This window comes from Tinamus guttatus, unplaced genomic scaffold, assembly GCF_059628265.1.
Source record: "Tinamus guttatus ecotype Peru unplaced genomic scaffold, ASM5962826v1 Tinamus_guttatus_pri_ptg000601l, whole genome shotgun sequence".
In the NCBI taxonomy this organism is placed as follows: domain Eukaryota; kingdom Metazoa; phylum Chordata; class Aves; order Tinamiformes; family Tinamidae; genus Tinamus; species Tinamus guttatus.
In genome coordinates, this window is record NW_028289135.1 from 3477243 (window position 1) to 3486651 (window position 9409).

Here is a 9409-nt window from a genome sequence, read left to right on the forward strand (position 1 = left end):
TGAATCCTTCAGTTGCCTCCAATAGATCAGGGGCTCTTTTGTCATTCTCCCTTTCGGCAGAATGACAACCAAACCACCAGGCCCTCCTGGAATGGGAAAGGGCTAGAAACACAAGAAAAACAGAGCACTGATGACAAGAGATGAATAGGGCAGGGAGATGGACTGTCACTCCATCTCCTACAGTCCCGTGGTACCACCTGAACAGCAGCAGCATTGATGGACGCATGCTTGTAATTCTTACACAACTGCCCTTTTCTTTTTCAAATGACTGTACATTTAGGACGAAGGCAGTGGAAGAAGTGAGGAGGGAATAATTATTTACTATTTAAGCCCGGCTCACAGCGGAAAGGCCAAAGCCCTTGCTGTCTTCTCAGCAGAACTCAGCTGAATAGCAAAATAGCTTGTAAAAGGTGGTTCCTTGATAGGGAAGATCAAGGGACCTGACCTATAAATGCTTCCATGTTCAGAAAAGTGGCTGTGATTCGGTGGAGGACGAAAAGAAGGAAAAAGGAAGAATAAACAGAGCAAAGAGGGGCAGGAACAGGTTTTCTTTGCCATCAACTACTTCTCTGCTGGCAAATGGTGACTGCACACTGCAACCTTAAATGAACATCATGAGCTCAGGATGCATTATTTTACATTAATCCTCTGGACTTAAAAAACAATTGTCTGACGCATTTCTGCAGCTCGGTGCATGCTTGGCTGCATCAATAGCGAGCACGCTCGGATTGCGGGGAAGGGCATGTGCGGAAAATGTCGCTGTCAAGAACTGAATGTCAAAAAAGGAGACAGAGGAGTCCTAAAACTTTATTCGAATAAAGGGAGAGTCCACCGGGCATATCCCTGTGGGGTCTCTCAAATTGCTGGGGGACGCAGCCCCCCTTTTATCCTAATTTCCCGACCAAGGGACGCCCTCTCCTTTTCCCCATTGGCCAAGGTACTCAGAAGTTACAGCCTTCCCGGCCCGCCTACACCGAACTGCGGCCTCCCGCCATCTGTTCTCACCTGAGCTCCCCAACTCCTTTGTCCCCCTTGCTGAAGAATGTGGGGCAATTGCCCTATTTCCCTCCTTTGTAAAGGCCCCCATCTCCTGCAGATGGCTCTTTTTGTCCCACTCGGCTCATGGCTCCACTCAGTCTCCCCTCCCTTTGTCCTGCTCTTCAGCCAAACTGTGGAGAAACCCCCTTATTGATGAATACAGAAACTTGAGCATTCCGCTCAGGCAGGAGATGGAGTGCGAGAGCCTCCACGTCCACCATAATTTTGCAGCACTCCCAGTTTGCACGGGCACAAGGAAAACGCTGGTAAGTTATAAGTGCACAAGTCCCTTCTAAACGCCACCTCTCCTGCACGCCATAGGCCGGGCCAGACCGCAACATGGCGGCAGCGAAGGCGACGCGGGTAGATAGGGAGGCCGGCGCGGACTACAGCTCCCAGGGTGCTCTGCGACGACGCGCTGCCGGGACAACGAGCGAGCGGGAGGCCAGCGCAGAGCTCTCGCGAGAGCGGCGGCGCCGCGGCGGCCATGGCGGCGCCGGGCGAGGAGACGCTCTTCTCGCTGGAGCTGCTGGTGGAGGCGGCGCGGCTGGAGGCGGCGGCGGCGCCCGCGCCGCGCCCGGCCGTGGCCCTGCGCCTGCTGGACTTCCCGGCGCTGCTCGTGCGGCCGCCGCCCGCCGCGCCGCCGCTGCAGCCGGGCCGCCCGTGCGCCTTCGGCCGCGGCAAGCGCTGCCTGTTCCGCCGCGGCCGCGGCCCGCTGTGCGCCGCGCTGCGCCGCCGCCCGCTGCGCGCGCTGCTGCTCGCGCTGCCCCCCGCCGCCCCGCGCGCGGGGCCGCCGCGGCTGCTGGGCGCCGCCGCCGTCCCGCTGGGCGCCGCCGCCGCCGAGCTGCGCCGCCCGCCGCCCGCCTCCTGCGCGCGCCGCGGCCGCTTCCCGCTGCGCGACGCCGCCGGCCGCGCCGTGGGCGAGCTGGCCCTGGGCTACCGGCTGCGCAGCCTGGCGGGCCCGCCCCGCGCCGCCTCCCCCGGCCCCGCGCCGGGCAGCGGGGAGGACGACGAGGAGGAGGAGGAGGACAGCGAGGACGAGGAGGAGCTGGAGGGCAACATCTTTTGCCCCCCCGTGCTCTACTACAGCCCCGGCGCCGCCGAGTCCCGCTCGCCCGCGGCGGCGCGGAGCCCCCCGCGCCCCGACGCTGCCCCCCGCGCCGGGCCCGGGCCCGAGCGGCCCCCGGCGCCCCCCGCGCGGCTCCCGCCGCCCGCCCGGGCCGGCCCCGCCGAGCGCCCCCGCGGCGCGGCGGGACCCCAGTGCGGGGCGGCTGCGGCGGCGCCTGCCCGGGCCCCGGGGGCGGCCTCGGCGGGGGCCCCGCGTGCTGGGTGGGGGGCTGGGGAACCCGCGCCCTCCGGAGAAACCGGCCCCGGAGGGCGGCTAAAGCACAAAGCCGGGGCAAGACCAGCTCCCCGGGGGCAGCTGCTGTACGGGCTCACAACCACGCTGAGGCTGCGGCTGCAGCAGGCCAACCCGCGCGCGCTGGCGGCTCACGAGAGGAGGGAGCAGCGTAGAAAAAAGCAAGCGGGGATGCTGAGGGAGGAGAGGAGCCCTTTGAAGAAGTTGGTCAAAAGTGCTGGAGAAGGGCTCCCAGTTTCTACTGGGCACTGTAGCAGAAAGGACAGTTCAAAGCCAAATAACCAGCACGGTAAAGCTGTGGAGGCTTCGTTACGAAGCCCTGCAGGAAACGCGTCCCCTGACCTGCAGAGAGAGGCAGCTCGCAGTCCTTGGAGGGACTGCGAAGCTGTGCCCGAGGAACGGCCGCGCGCAGGAACAGCAGCCCCCTCGCAGGAGGCCAGGGCACGCAGGGCCGCTCGCAAAGGGGGAGGCGCGGAAGCCCAGCTCCTGGCACCGATCAGATCTGGTGCAGGAGCAAGTGATGATAATGCCTCTCTTGTAAGCGATCATAAATCAAAACCAAGCCCTAGCGGGAGCACTGAAAGCAGCTCTGAATTCATATACTCAGAAGACTTCGTTGCCAGTCCTGAGGACACGGTGTATTCGGAGGGCATCAGCAGCGCTGCCTGTGCAGGGCCAGGCTCGGAGAGCTGTCCCAGCAGTCCTGGGCCTCCCGAGCTCGAAAGCCCCCAGTCAGCGTATTCGCACTCGGAATCTGAATCCAGCGGGTCCAGGGTTTCAAAGACGAGCGGAGGAGCTGAAAGTACTTCAGCTCCTCAGCCGGTTCCTTCAACTTCATCTCCAGTTCGCTCTCTCAAGAGAAACTATGACGTGAAAACGAGCAGGAGAACTGGTGGCGAAGCTGTTGATTTACTTAATGATACCACCTTTCCAACAAGGTTGTTACACGAAGAGCAGGTAGCCCTGTTCAATAGGGAAGACAATGCAGTTCATCAACACCCTAAAGGAGAATCTATACTGAGAAGCAAAGAGGTTAGCTCTGATATTGATCTGAATGTAGGAAAGGGACAGACAGTGAGAGAAAAAAGCCAGTCATTAACTCCAGTTAGCTCATATTTGCCATCTGACCTTTCAGATCTTGAACTTAGTGCGCTGGAAAACAGTCTGTCAGACGAAGATGATGATTTTCTAGGAACACTAGGCATTCCTAACCAATATAAAGACATCAGTGAACTTGTAATAAGCAAACTTCCTGGATATACAATGTAATTAGATTTTTCCCTGCTTTGATTGAAGTATGATATTTAAAGTATATTTTTATAAGAACTGTTATTTAGCTATGGTCCATACAATTAATTTGAGAATGTGTCATATGTATTTAATGCATCAGCACATTTGTATGAGTTTTTTAAATAAACTAGGTTGAATACTACCTACTAAAAATGGCTCCAAGTGGTATCTACAGCATGATTTGAATGTTGGTATCCTAATTCAAATGTAATTTAAACAGCACGGTTAAAAAAATAACTTATTTCCAAAAGCTGAAATTGAAGCAGAAATAACAAATATAACACCTGCAAAACTTAGGTCTAAGGAAGACAGAAATAACATGTTACAGAAACAGCCAGGTACAAAATACATTCCTAATGAAAAACTAAATTTTTATCCCTCATGAAAACAGCTCTACACTGCATTTGCATAACAGACATGTTCGCTTAATACATGCAGTCACAGCTGGTAACAGCACAGGTTGCTTTCGGCTAATCTGTATGATGTATTTGCTCTATCAGTAAATATAATGGTTTCAGAGCTAGACTAGCAGTTTTGATTTTTTTTTCCCCTAGGTTGAAGTTTCTCATTTAGGCCAGACTTTGACCATTTATTACAAAGTAGTTAAAGCATTATCCGTGATGGTAAATCTGTATCATCTGGGAGAGCTGGGAGAGGTTGACGGAAGTTCCTTGACCTTGAAGAGTAAGGGTGCGCAGAGAGGAGGAGAGAGACACTTACCGCTAAATTTTCAACGCCTCGCAACTCCCTGATTGCATTGCCTGCCATTGGGAGGGTGGGTCAGGGCCCAGGGCAAGAAGTTCTGCACAAACCTGCTCATCACAACTTGATTTAGAGAATCAAGTTAATGAAGAGTTTGCCACCTCCCCTTTTCTTGTTCTGGTTGAACTACCATCTGATGCACACTTCTGGTTCAGTTTTATGGCTCCCATTTTGATCACTGAACTTAAAACTTTTTGTCTGTTTAACTGGTGGATTCTCTTAGAGTCTGTTTCAAAGTTGTTCTTCAATGTGAATCTGAAGAAAGCTCAAGACAGAACATCCTGATTTTTCTTCCCTTTCCCACCTTCACTTTTCAAATTCCAGCAGTAAATGCAGTAGGAGCAATACATGTTTTGTCTAAATAGTGAAACTAAGTGATCTATTCATCTAGCACAAAGGTGCTACCCTTTGGCTTAATAATCTTTTCAGATATTATCTATGCTGTTTTGAGAAGCAGTTTTATTTAATGATCAAACAAGAACCCTCAGTCAAGAAAAATAGGAAAGAACTTACTGCCACTAGTTTCACAGAATCACAGAATTGTTGAAGTTGGAAGGGACCTCTGGAGATCATCTAGTCCAAGCCCCCTGCTCCAGCAGGGTCACCTAGAGCACGTGGCACAGGGTGGCATCCAGGCGGGTTTGAAGATCTCCAGGGAAGGAGCCTCCACATCCTCTCTGGGCAGCCTGTTCCAGGGCTCTGTCACCCCCACAGTAAAGAAGTTCTTCCTCACATGGAGATGGAACTTCCTGTACCCATTACCCTTTGTCCTGTCACTGGCCACCACCAAGTTTATCACTGAGGACTCATAAACCAATGTATTCGCAGGGACTATATTTTAAGAAGACTCCAGATCTCAACCCAGCAGAACAAACCAGTACTTACTATTGGTATAAACCATGAAAAAAAATGCCATCAACAAATTCCCTCTCAAATGAGGCACATCCCAAAATTGGCGTAATAATTAGTTTCTGACCTCAGATTATGAGGCTGTTTCTCAGATGCCGAACAGGCATCCTCAAGAAGCAGGTCCATAGTTCTCTCTCCTTGCTGAACATGGAGGTGGGGTGTCCGTATTAGGCAGCAGGAGAAGAGAGAAGTGTTCATATTCTGGCAATACTTTGCTGCCCTAAAAGGCCTGATGTATTCCTCAGATAAAGTCAGTGCATTTAAAGGCTGCTTCCCTATAAACATCTTCTGCTCCCTAAAGACATCTTCACAGGACTCGAAAAAAGAGAAGATATGGGGAGAATCAAATCCTGTGCTCCCGCCATACACCACAACCTTGATTCGAAATCTCAGCATCCTCAGTGAGCTGCTGGGAAGGTTATTAATTAGTGTTACTCATTACAGTGTGGGCCCCTGTACACTGGGAGATTGGCATAAAAACGCCCTGCTCTCTCAGTGGCCCCAAGCTCCCGAGCTCTTGTGGCTGTTGTTACCTCTGGCTGGATTCAGGCCAGCACCCAAAGGCTGAGCAGCCCCTGCAAACACGCAGTCCTTGTTACGCGGCTCACAGAGCAAACGGCCAGTCACAATGTAAAGCATAACATAAAAACAAAACATTTACGAAAAACTACCTACTTCCTAGCTTCCAGTAGCCTTCAGAGATTTCACGTATGGTCATATGTTGACTGAATATGCTGCAGTTTTCATTTGAGTCTCATGGTCCCATCAACTCTAAAATCTGCACTATTATATAGTGAACTAGATTCACTTCAAACTCAAGTTTTACATTATTCTTAGTTACATGTTACAAGAGTGAAATTAAAATGTGAGGCATAATTACCTGAACTTATTATAGCTTATCTGTAAACGAAGCCATCTGGCTTCTTGCTTTTAACTTGCTACTCTAACATCTGATCTTAAATCTTATACTGTTCTCCAGGAGTAAGGTCCCAGCTATCAGTTTGGTTGCTTAAGGCAAGGGCAGTCGAACCAGCGGAAGTGAAATTTAACTTAGTGTTTCTCCACATATCTTGAGCATAGAAATAAAAAAATCTTAGAAATACATATTAATTCCTTTTGAAATTTAATTCCTTAATTAAACAATTATTTCAGCATGCTATTTGTTCAAATACATTTTTAGAGCCAGTATTACACAACTGATGGTGAGGTGAGGAGAATAACAAATGCTGACAGTTTGTGTCACTCTTCTGCAACATCTACTGTAAAGTTTCTCTGCTGTTCTGTAGTGTTGATCATTTTTATTACTGACTCCTCTATTCTTGTGTCATTGGTGGCCAGATACATTTCCTGAGATGTCCTTGCCTTGTACCAGTTTCCCACATACCATTTTTTTCTTCATCAGCTCCTTTGGCATTAGAGGATACAGCTTCTTTTCTGTTGGTGATTTTTCTCACACCACAGTTCCTGCCACCTCTTTTACAATTTGTTATCCCTCCATCATTCTGAAAGTCCTTTCCCTTGATTTTCTGAAATCACATCCAGCCCTGGTGGCTCTGCAGTTAAATTTTTGGGCCGAGTTATGAAATTCTTGTTACTTAATTTTTTCTAGGTCCCAGTATCTTATGATGTCTGCTTTTGTAACCATTTTGTTTCTGTGTATGCAACAGAGTTAAATTATTCCATTATTATGATTCCATTATTTGGAAATCCTTGAGACTGCTTTCCTTGCCCTCACCATTTGTCACCGACAGCTTTTTTTTTTTTTTTTTTTGCTTGCTTGGCTTTGATTCTCTAGAAATAAGTAAAACCATTAAATCTTACAGCTGTGTCCTTGAAGAGTTTTGTTGACTTTTACATACGTCCTGTGAAATGCAGCACTGCCTATTCAGAGCTGCAGAAGGACCATCCAAAAGCCAAGGGTTGAGCAGCGGGCTGTGTCAATGGGACATGAGGTTTCTCTCTCCCACACTGTCCTGCCTTTTCTAAAGTCTTCCCTTTCCAAAATAACTTTATTTTAGATGACTGAGGCCATCCCTGGGATGACATATGTGAGCTTTAGTGTAACAGGGCTTTTAGAGCTAATGGCCATCACATCTGCTGTAGCTCATGCTAGCGAGCAACCAGCTGCTGGCACTTCCCAGCCTCCCTTTCAGTCACTACAGCCTTTGATTGCAACTTCGGTTTTGTTCCCAAGAACTCACGTTCAAATGCTTCCCTTATTTTTAATTCCTTCTATGTATGTGGATCACCAGTTAAGCTTCACTTCCTTTTTCTTCTTCTGGGTTGACATTATCTACATTAAACTGTTTTTTGTTTTGCTCTTTATTGTTTCACTTAATCCCTTGAATGCTTGCCTGAATTTTAGAGTACAGTTGTAACAGAGCCTCCTTTTGCCCCTTTACAAAATTGCCTGCATCACCCCAGAAGATTAGTCAGTGCTCTCTACTGTCTTGTAGAGGATGAATTTGAATGTCTCATGCTGTAGAAGACAGTATTAATCTCCAGTCCTATGGAGGCCTCTGCAAGTGATGCACTTCACAGCTGCTTAAAAAAAAGCACGGACTCGTATAGGAGATATTTAGCAAACATGAGATGCACATCACTCCTAACTAAATTAGCATTTAGATATTTATTCAGTTATAGTTCATTAGAAAAAAAAGTTAATAAAAAGGAACTTTACATGTCTAGTAGAGCAGCTCTAGTATATATGTTCATTCTAATTAGAGGCATGTTTCAAACAGTCTGAGTAGCTATCAAATTTCTGTCATATATCACAGTATCTAAGCTAAATTAGGAAAGGATTTGATCCTATATCTATCCAAGAAAATGTAGCAAAAGGAAGTGAGGCACTTAAGGAAGTGAAGATATTTACGTGGTATTTACTGTAAAGGTATCTACTTCAAATTCTCCCAGAAATTCCCTGGGAATTAGTCACCTTAAAAATGTCACAGAACAGAAACTCGCACAGAGCGCTCCAACAGCGTTTTGTCTTTTGGTATGCAGAAATGTTCTTGAAAGAAGATAGCTCATGTTTCAACAAATATTTTCAGAGAAATTTGGAAAGTTCAGTGTTATCATGGTTGAGAGAAACTCCCTTGGTGTCAAGGAAATTCCAGCTCTTTTCCTCTTGAATTTAATTGTTGGCAGAGTCTGTATTTTCCTTGTCCCTTGGCTTTATGTTTCAAGAGTAACAGCTGACTTTCTCCAAAGTTTCAATGCCACCACTTAATCTTGCCAGTTACTCCTCACAGTATCTCCAGAATCCTATTTCAGAGACTTCCCAAATTCTTATTCTTCCCTTGAACTTCATGCCTTGATTGTTACAGCTTCTCCACAACATGTTTTTCATGCTGTCTAGAACGAAGCTTCTCCACGCCCTGTTCAAAATCTCCAAGCACTTCTCAAGCATCTTCACTGACTTGGTCTCAAACTCACACTGTGTCCATTGTCTTCAAGGCCCTGTATGATCTAGCCCTTTCTGCTTCCATACACTTTTGTTTCCTATTCTGTGCCCATTCTTAGATAACCTTATTTTTTCCCATTCTCCTTTTCTTTTAATCCAGAAGCTACTGTATGTCTGTGTTTCCATCCTACATCTCAGTCCTCCTGTTTTTGCCTGCTGTACTCCCTAGATTTCTCATCTCCAAGAACAGACCCAGCCACAGAATTTAAGACCAACAAAAGCCACCGGGTTGTGGTCTGACCTTTTCTGCATTGCTGCCCCTAACATTTCATCCCCTTTCTGCTGTGTCATCACTGGGCTGCAGTTAGACTAATGTTAATCACCATTTAATGGCATACATAGCCAAAGAAACTCTTCAGAAAATGCATCAAACCTTGCTAAACTCACACAGAATATAAAGGAAACTCTGATCTATCACTTGTGGATGCAGTTTTGATTCTTTCTTGTAGATAACAGCAATGAGATGCAGCAATACAATTGTATGTAAGAATTTTTTTTCTGATTCATAGTCATAATTCATAGCCATTGCTATCCTCTTCTAAAATAGTTATAGCTTCTTCAGTGTTGCATCGCTTTCATCTTCTACT

General features: G+C 47.8%; 1 protein-coding gene across 1 annotated transcript; it reads left to right on the forward strand.

Moving 5' to 3' along the window:
- Positions 1 to 1510: 1510 nt before the first annotated feature.
- Positions 1511 to 3808, forward strand: MAP10 (microtubule associated protein 10). The gene is made up of 2 exons (XM_088534840.1): positions 1511 to 2161; positions 2300 to 3808. The coding sequence occupies exons 1-2, from the start codon at positions 1526 to 1528 to the stop codon at positions 3665 to 3667; spliced, it is 2004 nt and encodes a 667-aa protein (XP_088390966.1). The 5' UTR covers positions 1511 to 1525; the 3' UTR covers positions 3668 to 3808.
- Positions 3809 to 9409: the final 5601 nt, after the last annotated feature.